At 38.3% G+C, this 23867-nt stretch overlaps 1 protein-coding gene across 1 annotated transcript; it reads left to right on the plus strand.

Moving 5' to 3' along the window:
- Positions 1 to 303: 303 nt before the first annotated feature.
- LOC110163994 (ectonucleoside triphosphate diphosphohydrolase 2) lies at positions 304 to 23320 on the plus strand. The gene is made up of 9 exons (XM_020929011.2): positions 304 to 535; positions 8291 to 8408; positions 12455 to 12605; positions 16038 to 16197; positions 17381 to 17608; positions 18932 to 19213; positions 21519 to 21638; positions 21887 to 22021; positions 22506 to 23320. The coding sequence occupies exons 1-9, from the start codon at positions 413 to 415 to the stop codon at positions 22719 to 22721; spliced, it is 1533 nt and encodes a 510-aa protein (XP_020784670.2). The 5' UTR covers positions 304 to 412; the 3' UTR covers positions 22722 to 23320.
- Positions 23321 to 23867: the final 547 nt, after the last annotated feature.

Consider the following 23867-nt stretch of genomic DNA (forward strand, 5'->3'; position numbering starts at 1 on the left):
ATGTTCCAAACTGCAGCGGACTCCCGCCACCTCCTCCTCTGAGGACACAGGACTGAGGATAGAGGACAGAGGACACAGGACAGAGGACAGAGAGGACAGAGGACAGAGGACAGAGGACAGAGGTCGGGCTCGGGGGGTGGAGGAGCAGACACGGCTCCGTCACTCGTTATGGAAAGCAGCGGTGTCAGGTGAAGCTGGAGGCGGCCAAAAGAGGCGGCACTTGTCCTCCCTCTCCGTGTCCGTGTGACAGAGACTTCCACTGGCCGTGTCCCTGTGTGTCCGAACAGAGAACCGTGTGAGAGCCGTGTAAGAGCCGTGTGAGAGCCGTGTGAGAGCCGCACAGAGAGCCGTGTAAGAGCCGTGTAAGAGCCGTGTGAGAGCCGTGGACTCAGGTCTCGTGCACACAGGACAGATGGCGCGTGAATCCTCTCGGCGCTGCACGCTCGTGCCCCTCGCGCTGCTGCTCTTCGGGCTCGTGGCCATCCTGCTCCTCACGCTGCCCACGAGGGACGTGCCCGACGCGCCCGGATACATGGTGAGACCGGAGAGACCGGGAAGGGACCGACACCGGGGAGAGACCGGGGAGAGACCGGGGAGAGACCGGGGGAGACCGGGGGAGACCGGGGGGAGACCGGGGAGACTAGGGTGACAGGGGGGAGACCGGGAGGAGACAGACGGGACACACCGGGACTGAGGGAGGAGAGGATGGGAGCCGATCGATAAGACGACAGAACGTAGAGCCTGATATATTATTAATACACGGATCGAATCAGCCTCTCAAAGTAAAAAAAAAAAAAAAACTGAGCCAATATTTTTTGCAGAGGAATATATCACCTTGAAATACTAAATTCAAATATGCCATAACCTTAGTAAAAACATGGAGCAGGCTCTTCGTGATATTAATTAATACATAGATTTAGTAAATAAATAAATACATTTCCTTCTTAAGTTGCCTAGGCTGCAGCAATGTAGGCCAAACCACACTAATCATCTTACTGAAAGAAAGGTAACTGACACTTGACCTTAAAGAGTTTATCTTAACTCAAAAAAACAAAACAAAACAAACAAACAAACAAACAAAAAAAACCTGAAAATTAAATCACATCAATTATCAATTATCAGAAGTGCAGAACCTTGATTTATTTTATTGAAATGATGATGATTCAAAACCAGCAGGAACCATTTGTCGCCTTTTAATTTATTAAATAAATCTTATGCAAAATGAAAACGGCATGGAATATACCTTTGTGTGTAAAATCCCTCAATTGTCCTGGTAGAATCCAAGGCAAAAGGAGAAATTCAATTTGTCAACTGGACAAAAGTTTATTTGGTCAAATGTAAATTTTGTATATAATTCTTCCTTATTTGCTCACAATTTGTTTGCAGTTTCACTTGCAGCAACAGGAAATGAAATTGTGTCCTTATTGGTTTATATTAGTGTTAAAGGTCTCTCGTTCACGTCCACATGCACATGATGTCTGCACTTTCATTGTCAGTGTTGGATCTAGAACCTCGACACATGTGAGCAGAGCAGGGCAGGTGAGCATTACATCGCAGTACTTTCTTTTCTGTTCCCATCTGGTGTTGTATGTGTGTGATCCTCAGTGGTCCAGTAGGTTCATTGTGGTCCAGGATGTATATTCCGTGTATCATTCATTCCTTTTTTTTAATAAAACCAAAAATTAGAAAATGAAAAAAAAAAAAAAACTATTTTCTTCCTTATTTTTCTCCAAACCCAAAATGAAAAAACAAACAATGATTAGTTGGGTTTTTTTTTTTTCAGTTTTCGATTTTGTGTTTAAATGAATGATGGGAAAAACAGATAAACCAGGACTAAACTGGTCTCAGTTCTGGTCTGGTCCCAGTCTCAGTCCCGGTCTCAGTCCTGGTCTCAGTCCTGGTCTCAATCCTGGTCCAGTCTGGCATCGCAAAAAAATGAATCATTATCCATTTTTTCATTTTGGTTTTGGAGACAAATAATGAAGAAAATAGTTGTTTTTTTCATTTTCTTATTTTTGGTTTTATTTTGAAAAAACAAATGAACGAATGATACATGGAGTGCGTCTATGTGCTCTTCTACTTGTTGTGATACAGCTCAAGATCATTCTAAAGACATTCAGAAAAGGGTCATTTCTGCCCTGTGAATGTGACTTTTTTAGTATCAATACCTGCACAAATGAGTATCTAGTTGAAGTACTAGTTTAGTATCTGATTTTCTATACTTTTGACAACTCTGCTTTGTGTAAAAAATCCCAAATTGATGGCCTCCTTCACTTTGTCCAGTATACTTACTGTACGTCAGGCTAGTGCCCTTTTGTAAGCCCATGTTTTATATTCCGCTCAGGTTTGTCCCTCTTCCCCTGCTGTAGTTCTTGCATTCACAGGCTCATATCCCGTGGTTACGTAGTGAGCTTCAGTAGGGCACTAAACTGTGCGAGGGCCACATAAAGACCACACGCAGACTTAAGTGGACAGATGCATCATTAGAGCCTGTGTGAGCCGCTGGCAAAGCTCCAAGTGAGTGTTTAGCAGAGAGTAATGAGGACAGGCCCGTGAGGACTCTGGGACATGTGCTGGAGTGGTGCTTCTATCTACTTTTCATTTGGCACTGCACAATTCTGTCATGACACTTCAGCTCATTAGTATTATAGACTTATTTATTACTTATTCATTGAGCTGTTACAAATGTTGATGTACAGCATCTTTACCTTGGAGTATTGTCAAGATTAAAACACCACTAACAGGAATTTATGTTTTTGTGGAATGACCCAATTAACAGTAATTAGTGAATCAACTATGGGTGTGCAAAAATATTGAAATATAGATATACAGTAGCAATCAGTATCGCCAAGAGTATTTTTTGGTATATTTTACAAAATTATTTTATTACAGCACTACAGTTTTGTTGCTTGTTTAGAGGAAGGAAACTCGTTTATGCAACACATTTGGCATATTCACTGTTTTGATGTTTTAAATGTTTGTGTTTCGTGTGAACTTTGCACAAGAAGTGTTTTAACAAAGACTTTTAGTATCACAGTCTTAATTTAGCCATTATTTTTTATTGAACCGAATCAAATCGATTTGAAATATATCATATCGAATCGAATCGAAAGCTCACTGTATATGTATCGTATCATGGCCTATGTATCGAGGTATGTATTGTATCGGCAACTTCTTAGGCCCCATCCACACTAGTACGTATTTGAGTTGTTTTTGTTGTGGATGCAGTGTTCATCCAAGATAATCTGATGGAAAATGGCTCCACAGAGAGAACGATCTGGTGCCGCCAGCTCCCACGAATTCATCTGAGTACAGATCTGATCCGACACTGTGTGGATGCCTGAAAACACTGATACGCTGATGTAGGAGCTCTAGTCGCCATCCTTATCGGACCACGTCACTGTGACTTGCTCCTTCCTGATTTGCTGGGTTCATCGGCCATGTGATACTTTTGAGGAAAACAGTTTAAACAAACCGTAGACAGGAAAGGGGAAACAGCGCAGCTCAGGGGTGGGCAAACTAAGGCCCGGGGGCCATATACGTCCCTTAAATCTTTTTAATCTGGCCCGCCTAACTTGAATAATAATAATAATCATAATTTTTGGTGTTTTAAAAGTCTTTTAAATAAATAGTAAATACTGTGGGACTTTGTGGGATTTTTTGTTGTAATGCTTTGTAATGGGATATTTCAATAACATGTGATTTTTTTTTCTCTTATGGGGTGGAATGCCAAAAAACTAGCTCCTGGTCCAGCCTTTCTGTCAAATTTTAGAACCATTTGTGGCCCACAAGTCAAAAAGTTTGTCCACCCCTGGCGCAGCTAGACCTACTTGCTTGTAGAAAAGACTGTTTTCACGCTTGTCATCTTTCTCGGCTTGAAATGCTGCCTCTGCAACTTCAGACACTGTGCTCCACTTCCTTGTTTTTACCGTCCACATGACATCATGACGACATGACGTCAGCCTAGTCATGTGACCAACGTTTCAGGCGGTTTCACGTTACTGTGTGGGTAGAGAAGGCTTTGACTGCAGACACAGAAACAACGTGTCTGATACATTAATATGATGATCATTCAGTGTAAATGTAACCTTAATGATACCCAGCCCTAGAATCAACATCAGTTACCCATCAGTTTCTTAAAGAGTTGTCAAAAGTATCAAAAATACAAAATGATAGAAAATATTAAATCTAGTATTTAAACTAGATAGGCCTACTCATGTGACATAGACTAGTATACACCCATGGACCACTGTTACACACATGAGAATATAATAGAAAGTACTACCATTTAATCTTGAAAATCACATTCTAGTGTCTAAAGACATTTTTATTATCATTGTTCTAACAGAATTAGCATCGAGTATCGAGTCTGTTCCTTAATGTCTAAATTGTGTTTGAAATTGGCTTTGTGCCTCAACAATAATTCATATTCTCAAAGATTCCTATACCCTGCTCATATATTGTTGTGTATTATATTTTTATTGCAATGTATGTATTATTTTATTAATTTATATATATATATATATATATATATATATATATATATATATATATATATATATATATATATATATATATATATATATATATATATATATAAATAACTGGGTAGTGATTTACACCCTTAAATGGCAGTACTTTCTTTTCTATTCCCATGTGTCTTATATATGTGTAATCCTCAGTGGTCAGTAGGTTGTGTGTATACTAGTCTATGTGCTCTTATACTTGTTCTGATACAGCTCAACATCATTCTAAGGACATTTGATTCTAGTTTTAGTATCAATTAGCTCCTGATTTTCAATACTTTGACAACCCCAGTAGCAAACACTGCATGGAACTCGGTGATCAACATCTTTGAACTGTGCAAAGCCGCTCCTTATACAAATGTGTTGAAGCTCAACCTTTAACCTGCTTACTTTTACTTTTGGTAACAATAAAGATAACTATGTCATACTATATACTGTAGTATAGTACATGATACTACATCACGTACTGATTGATATTCATAGGCGATTAGTGTTCAGTTACATTTACTTTAGTAACTTTTCCAAGAAATTGTACTTTTCTAGAGACATACTATTACTTCTGGTTGAGCAATATTTGAAGTTTTATTGAAGTAAATGAATTTACTTGAGTAAAAGTGCTTCCTCTTCCCACTGTGAGTAAGTCTAAAATGACAAAAGCTTTATGTGTCAATATCAAACTAGAAAAGCACTCAGAGAGCGCAGACCTCCGCCAAGGACTACAGTCCCCCTCATATTAATTGTGTTTTCCATAAATATTTGTCTCGTATCTTTCAATTTGGAATATGAAAGAGGATCCCATTGTCCATCCCTGAGTCAAATTTCATGGGGTTTGGTCAATAATTAACCCAGATATTGAGAAACAAAATTTTTGGCCCCATTTACCACAATGTTAACTAAAATTTCAAAGTGATCCAGAATCCAGGATTTCTTCCGGATCACCCCCAAAAATGAAATCAGTTCTTCCTTTTCACATTTCCAACAAATCCTGAAAATTTCATCAAAATAGGTCCATAACTTTTTGAGTTATGTTGCTAACAGACAAACAAACAAACAAACAAACAAACGCCGGCAAAAACATAACCTCCTTGGCGGAGGTAATAATTTGAACATTTGTGTTTCTTGCAGCTCTTTCAGTGATGATTTAGTTTGTCTCTTTTTTGTGTAGGTCCTTTGAAAATAACAGATTTTATGTATTATTAATTTTTTTGTTCCTTCAAACTACATTAACTTCAATCAAATTAGATGTTATGTCCCAACAGTTACTCTTACGTACTTCTAGGACATACACTATGCGATTTTCGGCCCTTTTTGAGGCAATTTTTCACCCGTGCAACTGTTTTTGGGATCAGGCTGACTTTTAGCTTAATCATGTGTCATGCATCATGCTCCTGTAGCCAAATATTTGACTCATGTACAAGTACAAAGTAGTGGTCCAACAAATTATTCAGGTAAGAAAAGTAAAAAAAAAAAAAGCACTACTTAAGTAATGCTGAACATTTTTGATTGTTTCAGTGAGCGCAAACTGTACGACCAAACTGCAGGGTTTAAAAGTTCACAGCTCATGATTCATGCTCTCACATTATACAATCTGATGCTTGGTGTGAAACTCTCACGGGGCGACTGGATTTCAAACAGATTAAATATTCTTGTGACCTATGATTGCTAATCTGAAGCTGGTCGTGAGGTATTGATCAGTTCTGGTTATTCCATTCATACTGCATGATCGATGTAGCTAACATGACAGCCTCCACGTTCCAAAAAAAAAGTAACCATGGGCACAATTCTGGCTCCACCAACTCCAGATCCATTTCACTTTCTGTCCCCCCTCTCTGTACCCCCTGCTGTCTGGCTCATCATTTTGGTCTTAAAATGTTCATATTAACATACAAACTGAATAACAACAAATCAGATCAAATCACAGTGTGTATTACTCCTGATGCTCCTGACTACAGGAGCCATAATGCTGCAAGTGGAGCGGCTTTGTAGTTTACTAAAACGCCCCAATTAAATTCATATATAAGACGCTCTGGATTATAAGGCGCACAGTCGTTTTTTGATGAAATGAAAGGCTTTTAAGTACACCCTACAGTGCGGAAAATACTGTACTGGGGGTGTGCAAAAATATCAAAATATCATATCGTTTAATGTGATGAACCAATATCGATATCTGGGAATGCTGTATTGATATATCACCATTGAGTATTTGGTATATTTTACTAAATTATTTTGTTATGGCACTACAGTTTGGGTGTTTGCTTAGAGGAAGGAAACTCATTTATGCAACACATTTGTCATTTTTACTGTTTTGATGATAAAAAATGTTTGTGTTTCATATGAACTTTGCACAAGAAGTGGTTTAGAAAAGACTTTTAGTATCATAGCAATCATTTACCTATTATTTTTTACTGAATCAAATCAATTAGAAATATGTCGTATCGAACTGAAAGAGCACTGTATCGAGATATGTATCGTATCGTGGCCTATGTATCGAGATATGTATTTGTATTGAGGCTTTGCACCGTCACGTGTCCCCCATGGCAACGGTACCCACGCCGCCATGACACCGGGCACACTATGTCATTGACTTGAGCAGCATCGGAGAAACATGGGCAGGTTTTGTTGTGTATTTGGTTGTTCTAGACGCTCTGAAAGGGATAAAATTATTAGTTTCTTCACTGTTCCTCTGGAAATTACTCATCAGGAGCTCAAACAAGGGAATTATTGAATTATGAGAACATAAACCACGAAGAGATTTCCTGTGGTACCATCAAGACGCCCGAAGTTTCATCAAGGTATTTGCTATTTAAATTGTTTCATAGCTTATTTAATGAAAGAAGCACATTTACTAAACTAAATTTTCATAAATTTATCCAGGAAAACCTGCACTAGTTTAATTCAACAAACCCACACTGGGCTCCTATGATCAACATGGCGCACGAGTCTGTGAGCCGAACCTCGAAAGAATCGGCCATGAAAAGATCCTCGCGAACGTTAGAAAGATCCACTCACAAAAAGCGATTAATTCTAGAAGACATAGACACAGGCAATAAAGAAAACATGGGACCTACGATGAGTGACATGTTTATATGTGCGCTGGAAGATACAGTTTCTACTGCCACTCACACTGCAAATGTTTTCTTTTTAAATTTTAGTTCAGTAAATGTGCTTCTCATTAAATAAGCTATGAAACAATTTAAATAGCAAATACCTTGAGGAAAGTGACGTGAGTCTTGATGGTACCATTGGAAATCTCTTAGTGGTTTATGTTCTCTAGCCATAATTCCCGTCTTTTTTTTCGATAATTCCCTTGTTTGAGCTCCTGATGAGTCATTTCCAGAGGAACAGTGAAGAAACGGATCGTTTTATACCTTTCAGAGCGTCTAGAACAACCAAATACACAACAAAACCTGCCCATGTTTCTCCGATGTTGCTGTCAGTGACATATCGTGCCCGGTGTCATGGCGGCATAGGTACCGTTGCTATAGGGGTCACGTGACGGTGCAAAGCCTCTATTGGCAACATCTTAATGATACCCAGCCCTAATGATTACAATATTTTGAGATTTTTTGCCACACCCCTTTTTAGACTAAATGATCGGCAGGACATGTCTATAGCCGCCCAAGAATTTCTTTAGTCGACTACAGGCCTACTAAATGTCATCTTGTGGAATTTATGTCTCGTTCCCCCTGTAATATTCCATGTAGTTGTATTTTAGGAGCTGTCATTGTTACGTCCAGTGAGTGTGTGTGCTCTGTGTGTTGCAGTACGGGATCGTCCTGGATGCGGGCTCCTCCCACACTGCTCTCTTCGTGTACAAGTGGAGAGCAGACAAGCAGAACGGAACCGGCATCGTCACTCAGCACAGCGAGTGCCACGTCAAAGGTACACGCTTTTCTTACTTGGAGCACTCAGAGAAAATGTGGAAAAAATCTAGTACATGTTCTTAATATGTTTTTTGATAGAAATAATTAGCCCTTGGCTCTGCGGAAAACTCCATCAAATTCACATTCTATCTTGATTGAAGGGTCCATATTTACTGTTTTTTTTTTCCGGACAATAAGTTGCTACAGAGTATAAGTCGCACCAGCCAAAAAATGCATAATGAAATTTATTTTATAAAATCAGAGACCAGGAACTGACATTTCCTGTTGAAAGTCAAGTTCTAGTAATAACAACAGAAGAGAGAACAACAGACTGTTAACGTCACATATGAACAGTTCTTCAGATAAACTATAACATAAACAACAGAACAGAACAAGTTTAACAAACTCTCCATCTCACTCCAAATCACTAAATCCATTCAATTCTTCATCCTCTGTGTCACTTCTGAACTCCTCGACCTCCGGAGGTAAACAGCTTCCTCTTCTGTGTTGCTGTCGTCAGACTCAGCATCAGTTCCAGTTAGAATTATTCGGGTCTTTCTGAATCCCGACAGGATGGTTTCAGTGTCACTGAAGTCCAGACTTTGTCCATCCATCCAGTGAGTTCAGGAAAGTTGTATGATGCAGATATGTACCTTACATACCTGGAGCTCCAGGTCTGTATTTGCAGACATTTTAACATGGTTTAATCTAATCTTTGCTTAAATGAAGAGTGCAGCAATAACTAAAAAGACAGAGGGAACTACATAGACCATGATCCTTTGCTCCATTTCAGTGCAGACTACAAGAAAAAATTACAGTTCTAACACTTTTAAGTCTTCGTTCATTGGATTAAGTCTTGTCAAGGCATTTTAAGAGGAAAAAGTAGCATATTTTTGTTTTCCTCCACAAAATATCGCAGTAAATATTGTACTGTGAGATGTATATCATGAAAATATCGTACCGAGAGATTTGGATATTGTTACAAACCTAATCATGAGCCTCCCCACCATACCGTGAGCTTTCCCACAATATCACAATGAATATTGTACCATGAGGTTCATACTGTGACAATATCATATCATGACTTGGATATCGCTGCACCCCTAATACTAATATATTTCATCTTCTGTGATTTGCTAATTGCGTCCATTTAAATTCCTATTGCGTTTACCATAAAATCCGGACTATTAAACACACCTTAATATACGCCGCAACTAAATTTTAACAAAATATTTAATTGTACTTATACAGTATAGGACACACCACACATCAAGAATGTTTTCAAGTTGGGGTTGTCTGCTTTTATCACGTCTGAAAGCTTTTGTCGTGTTTTTGCACTGAGTCAGACGCTGCTATCGCCAACGTCTCACCATCGACTCACTGATGTCGAGCTCACGTGCAGCAGCTCTGTTTCCTTCTTCAACAGCCACATTAATCATCGTTAACTTAAAAGCTGCATCATCTGCTTTTCTTCATGTGTTTTCCATAAGCAGGGTGTGTGTATGAAGCACAAAATAACTGTTCAAAACACAATCAAACTAGAATCTTCCTCTGCGCATCATCCCCATCTTTTCCCGTGCTCTACTGCTCATGTCTCCTGCAGAAAGAGCCCCTGTTCTGTCTGTATCATGTCAGTGTCTTGTAGGATTTCAGATTTCAGACTCTCTCGGGAGCGGGGTTAGTTTTGTCAATCAGGTATGAGTGGATGTCCGGCTACTGAAGTTTGAGACGTTTCTTCTCGTCATTTACGCACACGGGCAAGACGTATCCAAATCACTAATATTCATTTAGCATCATAACTTATTTTATCCCACAGCAATAAACTATTTGAGTGTGCTGACAATATCTCAAGCTTTTGTATACAACTTCATGTGAACCCTAGATCCATGTGTAACTGCACAGACAGCACCGTTTTCTGCACTCAGGCTGCATGTATCCACTGTGTTGTCAAACCATAGACTGTACATATGAATGGACAATGTGCCAAACAAAGAATCTGTCCATATATTTGCCGCATCGTTTTATTGGCCGCAGGGTTCAAAGTGTGAGAAAAAAGTAGCGGCTTATAGTCCGGAATTTATGGTAATCTTGTAACCTTATAGTTTTCTTCCTCCTGTCATGTAGGCTTATTGTGTAACATTTGTCTGTCTAATCTCTAACAGTGAGTGAGTCAGACCCGCAGCTCTGTTCCACTGTTATGATCCACTGAGTCATCCACAACTTCTCTGTGAACTTTGACCTGTGCCTCAAGTGCACTCATTAAACATACACAGTCATGCCTTTACATACAAGTCAATAGTGTACTGCAGGGTGGGACTCAATGTAAATGCTGTGATCGATTATCCTTCTATTAAAAATGTACATTGAAACTATAAGAGTGGTTATAGGTACGTGTTTCTGTAAAATGTGTTTGAGATTACGTAGGTAAGAGTGATTTTTAATTACTGATCTATATTCTAATGTTGTTTCCTCATCACAAACAGATCTGGAGTTGTGTTTTGTTTCGTTCACACGTTTAACGCACAAACCCTGCACATTTAATCTGAGTTCTTCTCTCAAAATGTCATGTGGTAATACAGAAAGTGCTGCTTTGTGTTTTTAAACTCCATACACCTTCACTAGAATCATTTGGGTGATTTCAGCCCTGGACATCACAAGGTGGAAAAGAGCATTTTGAGCTTTGGAAATGTAGATATACGGATAATAAAAGGTTACTCACTCTTAGGGGTGTGCAAAAAATATTGAAATATCGATATATCGTATTGTTCAATGTGATGATACACTGGAAAAAACAATATCTAGCTAAATTAACATGACTTAAATTAGGAACGTTTTACTTTATTTAAGTCAATAAGTAATAAGTAAAATTTTCTACCAATGGAATAAATGTGTTTTTTTTTTATTCAAGCGACATTAGATTTTGTTTATTTATTTATTTTGTATGTATTTATTGGTTTATTTATTTCATTCATAAAGTATAAAAAGGCATTAACAGCGTCACAACATTAAACATACAAGAAATGAATGAAAAGAAGCAGAAAGAAAAGTCATCTTATGTTATCTGCCCTCACTTCCCTTTTCAAGACAATACACCAACACTGATAGTTACTTTATGTTTCTTATGTTAAGTGCAAAAAGTTGTTGTAGTAAGATGTATTTTCATATTTTAACTACAAAAAGTCTTGTTCCACTGGCAGATCATTTTACTTGTCAAGTGAAATTGACTCAAATCATGATAAAACTTTCTTAATTCAAGTAATTTTAACTTGGCTAGATGTTGTTTTTTTGCAGTGTCCAGTATCGATATAGGGTGCTGCTGTATCGATATATTCCACAAAAGGGACCCAGTCATGGCTTTACAGCTCACAGCTGATTGGCCGGTGCGCGGTCTTACAACCTCCGGGGTTCTTCCAAACCGTCTAGTGTATTCTGATTCCTGACCTAGTCACTGGAGAGAAATGAAATTGAAGACTAGGTGGTGCCAGTCTGGCTACACAAATTTATCTTTAAGGTGTGTTGTGTAACTTTTCTGGTTGGGGGTTCGTCATCTGTTTGTTTCTATGGATTCATCCTTCTTCCTGGAATGTTCCACAGTATGACATTAAAGAGCTCTACCTTACTTTTATTCAACTACAAGTGATTTTATCGCTCAAAAATACCTAAAAAAACAGGTATTCTGATTGTGAACGGGGTCGCCTCTCCACAGATCTGACCTGTATCTTGATCTGCTCTGGCCACTATGAAGATAGAAAGGTTTAATACCATACTGTGAAACATTTCAGATAAAACAATAACATCTCTCCACCAAAAAGTTACACAATGCACCTTTAAGTTAAAGATACAATCACAAATTCACTCTTCACTTGTAAAAAATACTACAAGTCATTCCATGTTTGTGTAAACCTACAGTCAAATAAAACTCTCTTATTTCCATTTCACCCATTAGTCTGTTCAAAAAGCACACACAAGAGATGGGCCAGCGCCAAAATATCATTATTGAATATACCAGATATTGATACTAGAACCGATATATGGCTCATCCCTAGTGCTGTCCTCTTTGTGCAGGTGGGGGCATCTCGAGTTACGCCGGGGAGAGTGGAGGAGCAGCTCGCAGTCTGGAGCTCTGTCTGGAGCAGGCTGTGAGGGATGTGCCCAGAGACAGACACGACTCCACCCCTGTGTACCTGGGGGCCACGGCGGGCATGAGGCTGCTCAAGTGAGTGTCAACTAACAACTACAATACTTATGGCTACGTTCAGACTGCAGCCTGAAGTGACCCAAATCCAATTTTTTGGCTTCTATGTGACCTGTATCTGATCTTTAATGACAGTCTGAACCACACAGATCTGATTTTTTCAAATGTGACCCAGGACACTTGGATATGTGCTCCTGAAACTGATACATATCTGATCTTTTGATATGTGACTTCAGTCTAAACGGCCAGAGTGCATTCATCCACCTACACGTTATCAACAAGCCACAAATGTCATTATTCTGCGCTGAAGTAGGCGAAAATTGTTAATGAACTCCGTGTCACTGAAGTGAAGCACATCACCACTCACCACTCTTGGCTCCGTCTCCACATCCACACGTTCCTTTCAACGGACGTTGTTGCCACTGCCCCACAAAACACCACGGCCAAAAACCTCGTCCTTCTCCTCCTTAAAACAAGTAAGTTGTTCATGTTCTGGCTCCGGTACGAGAGGAACTTTAAAAATCTCCAGATGCTCAATGCTGCGTCCATGTTTAGACAACTTCAGTAAACACAGAGCACGCTCACTGTGGTTGACGTCGTCGTGTCTCCAGTGCACATGCGGGACACTTTTGGGCCGTTTAATGTTCACACTGGAGATACACATACAAGTCACATTTAATTGAAAATGTGAACGACCTCGCAAAAACATCTGATTTCACACAAAAAATCGAGCGTTAAGCCCTGCAGTCTGAACTTAGCCACAGACCACAGCTGGAAACGTAACCTAGTATAAATGTAGTAAAGTACTGTTCTTAAGTACAAATTTTAGATATCTGTACTTGAGTACATTTGTAAGTGGATACTTTTTGCTTTGACTTCACTACGTTTGAGAGCAGGTATCTGTACTTTCTACTTTACTACATTGTTGAAGTGGACTGAAAAGTGACAGGATTTATTTATTTTTTTTATAGCTTGAGAGTTGCTGAAAGGCCTGAGGCTGAGTTCATCTCCAACAGAAAACATTTTGTGTTGGAGTGAATTGTTTTTTGTTTGAGAGAAGCCTAAATATGCAGGGTGTGTGGTGTTTGTACTCTTTCGAGGTTTAAAGGCAGGATGGGGTGCTCCCACACTCACACATCCTTGAGCTGCACATGAAAGAACACTAGCAGGATGATGGGAGTGGAGAGAAGAAGAGGAGTGTAGGGAGTACAGGCCCAATGATCATTAAAGCATGAGCATTCTCTTGACTGGTACGGGATTTAAACTAAGGTTACTGTGACATAGGAGTATGGCTAAAATAAGAACCACCTGTGAAAATGCATGTGATAGTCTTTACACTGGGGTTTAGGGAGTGACCGTTCAGACCAGAGAGAGACATTTTAGGTTTAAACCAACTGGACTTCAGCATTAGCAAAATGAGAGTCATGTGAGGCTCTTTCTGCTTTTCTGATTTCTGAATTTTCTTGAGAACCAAAATCTGCATTTTATTTATTATCAGTAAGAGCCATATTTGATATATTTGTCTGATAATCAGGATGTGCACATTAGCATTAGGGGTGCACCGATTCAGCTTTTTCAGTTCTTATTCCAATACTATCGCTTTAAGTATTTACAGATGCTACCTCCTATCAACTGATACCAAAGCAGAGACTGAAAACAATGTACATTTTAAGATTAGACAAAACTGATCCAGATGTGTTATGTAGCTGTTATTTATCCTGCAGGTAACCACAGAACAGCTTTGTACAAATCATAAAGTCTTGTGAACTTGAAACCGTGTTATAATGTTGTTGAAGGCCCTGACTGTGACCCATTGGCTGAGGTGTGAAGGTTTTGGTGCCAGCCTTATCAAGACGGGTTTTTTTGTTATTCATTTGATATTATTAAAAGTGTTTTACAATCCAATTAGTAGCTTTTAGAGCGTTAGTAACTCATAGAATGTAGTAGGATAATTGTTATAGTACTTAGTAGCATCTTTATGATTTATATTAATGTGATTTATATGACTTTGCTTTTGTAACATTGTATTGCAACAATGGACTGTGATAATATTGTGCACAGGAAGTTTGTAATATACAAATCATGTACAAGATGCATGCCCTGTGTACAGGATACTTGCACTTTGCTAGGTGGGCGTCTGGCCTGCAGAGTAAAGTATGCGGTTTTCGAAGCGTCCTTTATTAACTAGGTATAGGTGAGTGGCATAACATAATGCAATGTTGGTGGATATTTAATGCAATGTTTGATGCACTGTTAAGATTATGTGAATATTTGATGCAGTTTCAAGACTAGGTGAATTTTAGTGTAATGTTAAGGCTGTGTGGGAGGTAATGAGACGCAGGCCATACAGTTTTAACCTGGGATTTCAACAAATGTTGTTACCTCATCAAAAGCAAACCTGGAGTTGTGTTTTATTTAATTCATAATTGTTTCAGTAAATTAATTTTGCGAAAATAAGGCAGAACACCATCACAAATGTTGGATGTGTTCAAAACCCACATCTAAGTCTTTCTAAAACAGTCCGTTTAATGTTGGTGGGTGCTGTCATCTTTTTGGTATAATATGGTAAAGATGGCAGCAAATTTATTTTATTTCTTCTAGAGCGTTTATCACAAAGGGTCCATTATAAAATACAAAGTACACAGTGGCATGTGTGGGAAGGTGTATGTTCAATATCAAACCTCTGTCTTTGAACACTTTACACTTTCCACAGTCCTTCAAAGATGCCCTCAGATTTGAAGAGGAGAATTTTCAAGCAAATTTAAGCTCCCAGAAATCTGTGATAAATCAAAAGCACATGTGTAAAAGTCCAGATTCTACAAGTGCATTTATCAAATGAAGGGCTGAGCTTAAATAGTTTTTAGATGCAGCAATCTGAAAGTGGCTCCTCAGAAAACTGCTCAGAACAGGTCAGGGAAGAGTTGACAGAATATCTTTTTATTCCAAACCTATAAGCCTTGTGTGAGTGTGTGAACCTCCTAGAATTATTTCAGTCAAATCTGAGATGGTCGGGCTGAGGCATTTGGAGATTTGGCGTGGAATGACCCATAGATCAGAAAATAGTGTAATACTGAACCTTAAAACTTTTTTTTTTTTTTTTTTTTTTCTGGACCGCTACAACCCGTAAATATTCTTGTTACATCAATTTATGTCCAACCAATATGAGTTAAATCAATATTTGGAAGCCAATATCTGATCCAGCTATTTTTTTTCCACATTGGTGAAAGATATCAAGTATCAGTGTCACATCAGTGTATCCCTAATTAGCATGCTAGTTAAATGCCCAGAATGTATGAGGTAAGTGAGGAATAACTTTAGACCACTGCAAACTGTTTAAAATTAACTAGTTGTCTGTTTCCCGAAAAAAAATCAAGTACAGCCCCTTTAATATGTCATGATTATTTTCGGTCTTAACCCTTTTCTTTCATTGTTGTTCATCCTGTTGTCCCTCAGTATCTCCAGTCCTCAGCAGTCGTCCCGGATCCTGAAGGAGGTGGAGCAGAAGCTGAGGTCGTACCCCTTTGACTTCAGGGGGGCGGCCATTTTGAGCGGGGCAGAGGAGGGGGCGTACGGCTGGGTCACCGTCAACTACCTGCTGGAAAACTTCATCAAGGTACCTGCTCCGGGAGAGGACGGGCTGTTTACTGTCGCACGAGGACATCTAGTGGCACACACTGGATATGACAAAGACACTGTACTGATTAAAGATGTGTGATATGAATGACTTATCTTATCTTATTTAAACTTTATCTTAATGGGTGATATATTAAAAACTCAAAGAAACACAAGGCAACAGGCCAAATGCTGGTGGATTCCAGTTTGGATACAAATACTTCTTAATTACTCACATCTTAATCTTGGGAAGTGATGTAACAATAACCAAAATATCTCACAATATAATATAATCACTTTGTGGACTGTCACACTATATTGAATTACAAGTCCCTTTGCTTAAATGCTTTGTTTTATAGTAGCAACAGCACTGCACAGGGAAATATATAGAACATGATACATTTCATTTTCATTTATTTTCATGATCATTTATTTATATTTTGTGGCAGTGTTTATAAATATTTTTTGTTTGTTTGTTTGTGTTTTATCTTGGATTTGTCACTATATGGTGTCTTAAAACTTCACAAAATTAAAACAAAAAAAGGAACAATAACATGATACATTTCAATGTAGACATGAAGAACATGAAGAAATGTAATGATTTGCACCAAAGTCTTGTCAAGGTATTTTAAAAGCAAAAAGTGTCCCGTCTACATTTGTATTATCCTTCAATCCAATCCAACTTTATTTGTTTAGCACATTTTACCAACACAAAGTCTCCAAAGTGCTGCACAAAGTAGGCAAAATATAAATTAACATTAAAAACAATGAAAATACTAAAATTAGCAAATAAGTACGTAAGTAAGTATTTTATTTCTATGGCGCTTTTCACCGACATTTGCAACACAACACAGACGTGCAGAGAGATTTTCTATCTTATTTTGACTTGAACATTTACATTTAAATTTAAATAATTATGCCTTATTGCTACTTATTTAGAATTCATTATTACCATTTATATGTTTACTTTTTGTTATTATATTATGATGTGTGAGCTCCTGTGTCCAAGTCATTTCATTTTCAGAAGTCTGAAGCACAACCAGAAAGTTACATTACTAAACTTACACTAAACATTCTGAATAGAAATTATTACATACAGACGTTTAAAGTAAACTATGGAAAATATCTTGTAAAATTTCGTAGCCACTGACATGCTTCACCCTGAACCATGTGTTGTGTTTCAGTACAGTTTCGTGGGCCGTTGGCTGAGTCCGGGCAGGGGCACCGTGGGCGCTCTGGACTTCGGTGGAGCATCTACCCAGATCACTTTTGCCACAGAGGAGCAGGTGGAGGAGGAGGGGGACAGGGTCACACTCCAGCTCTACGGTCACCACTACACCCTGTACACACACAGCTACCTCTGCTACGGCCGCGACCAGGTGCTCAAGAGGATCCTCGCTCATCTGGTCAAGGTACAGACAATGAAGTCAATTGTTAAATGTTGCATTTGACAAAATTATAGTTTGGACATCGCTAGCATTCTGTTATTACAATTAAGACAAATCATATTGTTTGGATTATTACTATGATAGTATTTTTAATACTGTTGGAACACCTTTGTTTTGATATTTCACATAACTTAAAAATGTGTTCATTGTATGGAAAACTACTGACTGAAAACTATGATTGTGTGATGTCATTATAGATTAAAGCTGGTACATGAAATCATGCTTTAGACATACACTGGAGGGATGCACCAATATTGATACCAAGGGTATCAGGTATCTGCGCCAATATTGAACATTTGGATCGGATATCGGTTCAGCCGATATACCATTTCTGTCTATAAAATGATGTAAAAACTTACACTGGTCAATGTTGCCCCAAATTAGCCTCTTTTTTTTTTTAACTTGTATTTTAAAACAACTGTTCTTTAGTTACAGCTGAATTATTTTTATCATTTGCTGTTTGTATATAAAGGAAATAAATAAGTTTTCAGTAGGAGTGGGACGAGACACAATCAAGTCCATGAGAATGAGACGAGATGAGATTTTGAAATAATGTACACTATTGGACACATCGGATAAATTCACCATTTTGCTCACATGTCTTTAAATTAGTGTGTGTGTGTGTGTGTGTGTGTATATATATATATATATATATATATATATATATATATATATATATATGTGTGTCCGAATCAGTAGTGGAAGGAAATACTTATTTAACCCCCGTTTCTAATGAGATAGGTAGGCCTGTCTGCGTTTTTGTAGCTCGCTCCAATCCAGGAGCAGGAGGAGAGCGCAACACGCATATCATCCAGTCTGTTTCTGTGCTTTGTCTTCATTTTTGTGAGCACAGAAAATCCCAATTCACACATATATATGTAGTAGTGAAAGAAATAAGCATAGAAATACTGGCCCTACTGAGGACAGGATATTCTGACAACATGCTCATCCAGAATGACGATAAGGTCATAGATCCACCGACTCACTCACTCTCTCGTGTCAGAACTGTATATTGTAAATCTACATGCAGATCGTGACAAAGCAACCAAAAACAATCTCTTTTGACCCACATGAGGGTCGCAACCCCATCTTTGTTATAGTGTTTTTGCTATATCGGGTATCAGCAAATTCTTAAAGCTTTAGTATCAAAATGGAACTGAAAAAGCTGGATCAGTGCGTCCCTATTTCATATTACAAGTAAAGGAACTAAACAGTCATACAGGATACACTTGCTTGAGCTGTATTTTAGGGACTCTTACTTAGTAGTTGTGATTTGTTTTTTTCCAGACTCAGGGAACATCCGGGTCCATCACTCACCCGTGTTACCCCGCTGGACACAGTCAAAGGGTCTCTCTGCACACCATCTTCAGCTCTCCCTGCACCTCCACATCCAGACCAGCACCCTCTGACCCCCAGACGGACCCCGAGGCAGAGCTGAGCATCCGGGGCTCTGGGCACTACCAGCACTGCATGGGAAACATCTCTCAGATCTTCTCGTTCGACCAGTGCTCCTTCTCTCGCTGCTCGTTCGACGGGGTGTTCCAGCCCAACGTCAGCGGCAGTTTCATGGTCAGTGACACAGCGGGACATCTGACCAGTGGTGGATGAAGAACTCAACTTTGTTACTTAAGTAAAAGTACAGATACAGGGGCAAAAGAGTACTCTAGTAAAAGAATCACATGAAAAAATCAACTCAAGTGGAAGTATTGAAGTACATGTTTAAAATTGTACTTTAAGAGTAAAAATGTAGTGATTTTGAATTTAGCTTATTTTTAGTGATTCAACTGATTTCTTACATTTTCAAACAGTTTTTGTGTTTGGTTTGATAAAAGTTGGGACGTTAACTCAAATTAAATGTCCTAAAAATATGTTTCGGCCATTTCAGTAGGTCTCACACCGTAAACTTACTTACTTTTGAGACCAGATCTAAAGTGAAGTGGAGTAGAAAGTAGATACATATTTTCAAATGTAGTGAAGTAAAAGTAAAAATTATCTACTGTAAAACTTACTTAAGTAAAGTACATATACCTAAAAATTGTAGTTACCGTATTTTCCGGGCTATTAGACGAACTCATAAGCCTCCAACCCCATAAAAACGGAGGAACGAACCGAAAAAGCGAGTGCAATGTGCCACTTCTAGACACAACTGAACAACTGAGTCACTGCGAACACACCGACAATCCGTTGGTCCCAGACACACCCTCCCTACACGCCACAACTGAACAAAGCCCAGAGTCACCGTGAACGCCACAAACAAACAAAACCACTCACCCATCACACTGCTGTGTTTTGTTTAAAGTCCGGTGTGGGTTATTTGTGAAAAAAGTTTGAAAATAGACCATTTAATGACAGTGCGCCTTATAATCCAGAGTGCCCTATAGTATGGAAAATACAGTAAGTATTGTGCTTGTACTTTTGTACTTTGTTGCCTTCCACTACTGTGTCTGACCTCATGTTTTTGTGATTCTGCTCATGCCCGTCTACACACTGAGGTAGAACTACACAGAGGTGCTAGAGTAGACAAAAATGTTGATTATAAACTGAAAAAAAGGCTATTATTATATAACAATAATACTCATATAGACACACAGTAGTGGTCCAAGCAATTACTCAAGTAAGAGTAAAAGAATGAGAACTTCGCTCATCAGTCACTTGAGATGGGTGCGCTGGAGGAGAGGGAGCAGCCCAAGAACATGGAGAAAAATCCCGCACACCGTCTTACTTGCAAATTATGAGATTTATTAGGACAAACCGTGCGTCCTAATAAATCTCACGATTTGCAGGTAAGACAATGTGCGGGATTTTTCTCTAAAAACGTATTTGGGAAAACTACTTGAAAGTGCAGCTGTCAACATCACATTAATAATCAGAAGTTAATGTAACTGGACAGACGAAACATTTAATAATAATATACAAATCTGGTATTTTCAAAGAATAGACACCAAAATAAGACTAAATCAGATCTGAAAGAACTGCAAGAAACACAAAATGTTCAGATCATTTCATATTGTCACATAAAGCTTTTGTCATTTGTAGACTTTCTCACAGTAGGAAGAAGAAGCACAACTTTTACTCAAGAAAGAGTACTGTTACTTCAATAAGTAGGAGTAAAAGTATGCTGCTGGAAAAGTACTCTAAAAAGTACAATTTCACAGACCCTATGCTATAGTTTAAATTTCTATAAGTATATAACTAAACAGACTTAGTGAAATGCCTAACCGCTTGAAATAACTTTTATAGAACAAAATATCTTTCAAATATATGGACAGAGGTGGGTAGTCTTCAGTTACATTTGCTTCATTAACTTTTTAAATAAATTGTACTTTTGAGAGTACTTTAGAGAGTATTGATATTTTTATTGGAGTAACAGTACTCTTACTTTTTTGCTTTCTCTTCCTACTGTGAGTCTAAAGTGACAAAGATTTTATGTGACAATATGAAATGATTTGAACATTTGTGTTTCTTGCTGCTTCTTCACATATTTTAGTTTGTCTCATTTTTGTGTCTGTCCTTTGAAAATAACAGATTTTGTGACTTAATGTTTGGTATTAAACATTACATTCATTTCAAATTATAAATCAGAAAGTAACTTTTTCCCAAATATATTTTTACCCCTACTCTTGGGTGCCTATTTTGTACTTCTCCTCTACTCACCTCTGTGTTTGGACAAATAAAGGGCAACAGGCCAGCATTATTACTCACTCTATGTTATGTATTTCATGTACTGTACATTTTTCACATTCAAAGCTTTGATTATGACTCATTCACAGAAACATCCCTCACATTCACTCTTATGTAATACTAAAACATAGAAGGATGTACAGTAGATTATGTTCAGGATAATGAGAGTGGCATTTGTATTTGTTCTCTTTAGGCGTTCTCTGCTTTCTTCTACACTCACTCATTCCTGCAAAAAGTCACTGGTGTTACCATGACGACGCCTGCACAGCTGGAAGAAGCCGTCAAGACGATCTGTGGACTGAACTTTAATCAAGTATGCTCCTCCTCTGTAGTATTCATGTATTTACACAGCACTTTTTATTTTAATGTGGTTTTTAGGATTTTATTTCATGTTTTACAACTTAAAATGATGTTATGACCTCATAAATAGAACATGCTGCTTCTTGTTTGCTGCTTTTACCTGGCCACTTTAGGCGATCTATAGAATTTTCCTGAAACATATATAAATGTAATATTATTACATCGTCCTAATAGAGTCCTTTGTGTTTTTGTGTGTTCCAGCTGCTGGCCCTGGCCCCAGAGCAGAAGTCTCGTCTGCAGGATTACTGTGCCTCTGCTACATTCATGCAGGTGCTCCTGCTCCGAGGATACGGCTTTGATCAAACGTCATTTCCACAAGTTTCCTTCCAGAAGAAGGTACTTTCTGTCATTAATGAATATAAATATTATATTATTACCTCTAACTTTTGATTCGTGCTCTGACCAAGATCTTCAGCACTGCAGACGTGATCTGTTTTCAGTGTTAAACACACATGCTGTCTACTTTTCTCTAGCAGTGTTTTTCAGTCTTTATACACCAAGTACCACTACTCAGGTCAGAGATATCAGTCAGGTCAATGGTAACACTGGTCCAGACCTAAACTGGGAGTAAAACAGGTGTAAAGAGTGAATATGTTTCACCACTCTTCCAAGTAGCTTCTTTATATCTGACAGGATTCACTGAACTTCCCAAAGGTCTACAGTAGTTCTAAACAAGAACTGACCTAATGAACTCCAAAATAAGTTTGCATAATAGTTCTGAAGTGTGAACTCTCAGAAGAAGCACATGGCTGCAGTCATATCTTACAGACTACATAAAGAGTAGGCTGTTGTAAACTGGTGTTGTTGGTGGTGTGTGCAGGCGGGAGGCACATCGGTGGGCTGGGCTCTGGGCTACATGCTCACTCTGAGTAACCTGCTGCCCGCTGAGAGCCCGTCTCTGAGGAAGGCCTTGACGCCCGGGGCCTGGGGGACTCTTCTCTTCCTGGTGGTCCTGGTGCTGACTCTGGCTCTGGGCTGTGTGCTGGTGCGCGCCTGTCAGGGGAGGAAAGAGAGCAGCACCGAGAGCACCATCTGAGACACAGCACTGCATTGGAACGGACATTTTATATGAAAACAGATTGCACTAAAAACAAATGTACTATTTTTATATTTAGAATTTCCATTGCATTTGAACTAGAGTTTATACATGTTAAACTTTTTGAGACCAGAGACTCCTTACTGGTGTGAAAATATCCCAAGCACTCTATATAGTCCTCTGCACTGGCACTGCAATACAATTCAGAAGCTCAACCCTTATTTAGAACCAAATTGGGATGACAGACACATTTCTCATAGTCCTTCTTTTTTAGTGTACTTGTTTCCATCAAAAACATGTTTTTATGGTATTATATATCATAAGAAATTGTAGTATTTACATCATGATCAGTTGTTCATGTTTTATATAATATCTCATATTTATTGCTTTAAAATAGTTTTTTATGTACACTAACAAATGTGAAGAACCTGACCAACCCACTGTTATAGACTTTTTGTATGATTTTTTTATGAAGTTGTTACACATTGTTAGTTAAAACAGAAATAATATCTGTGTAAAAGAAACTTGTACTGAAGAAAATGAAATGAAATCAAAGCAGCAAAGCAGGTCTGTACCACTGACTGATCATGATGAATGTGCACTGGAAACAAAGTACATATGTGTTTACACAGGCCTACACAGTGAATCTGCTGAATAAAAAGAAGAATTGATGAATGAATTTCTGTTCCCCCTGAATGCTCTTTTTGAATCAAACCTGAAAGTACACAACTATGTGTTTTATCACTTAAGTTTTAGAGTTTTAGAGTTTACAGTGTGAATACTTCTTTCAATAGTTTTAACAAAACCTTAACTTTTCACTTTTACATACAGTCCATGACAAAAGTCTTTTCGCTTATCCATTTTGTAGAAACAAAAGCTTATAACCTGACTTTAAATTAATCGATTGGTTTTAGAAATGTCTCATATGAAGCTAAAACCCTCCCAAATTATGCTCAATATACTAAAATAAATTTGCTTCACTGAAGAAAGATTGATCATTTAATGAACACAGAAAGGTCAGATTTTGGCAAGACAAAAGTTTTGTCGCCTACAGAAAATTTAACAAATAATTTACTTCAAATACAAAAATATGTTGCATAACGTCAGTGAATGAAGAAGTGGTGCTGTGAGATCCAGATTTAATAT

Source organism: Boleophthalmus pectinirostris, unplaced genomic scaffold, assembly GCF_026225935.1.
Source record: "Boleophthalmus pectinirostris isolate CB_2022bp ecotype Guang Dong unplaced genomic scaffold, ASM2622593v1 HiC_scaffold_18, whole genome shotgun sequence".
Classification (NCBI taxonomy): domain Eukaryota; kingdom Metazoa; phylum Chordata; class Actinopteri; order Gobiiformes; family Gobiidae; genus Boleophthalmus; species Boleophthalmus pectinirostris.

Excerpts from the sequence above, each read along its gene's own strand:
- LOC110163994 (XM_020929011.2), top strand. The coding sequence starts at position 413 with ATGGCGCGTGAATCCTCTCGGCGCTGCACGCTCGTGCCCCTCGCGCTG. Across the intron at positions 536-8,290 it reads CCGACGCGCCCGGATACATG|TACGGGATCGTCCTGGATGC; the intron begins GTGAGACCGGAG and ends TGTGTGTTGCAG. Across the intron at positions 12,606-16,037 it reads GCGGGCATGAGGCTGCTCAA|TATCTCCAGTCCTCAGCAGT; the intron begins GTGAGTGTCAAC and ends GTTGTCCCTCAG.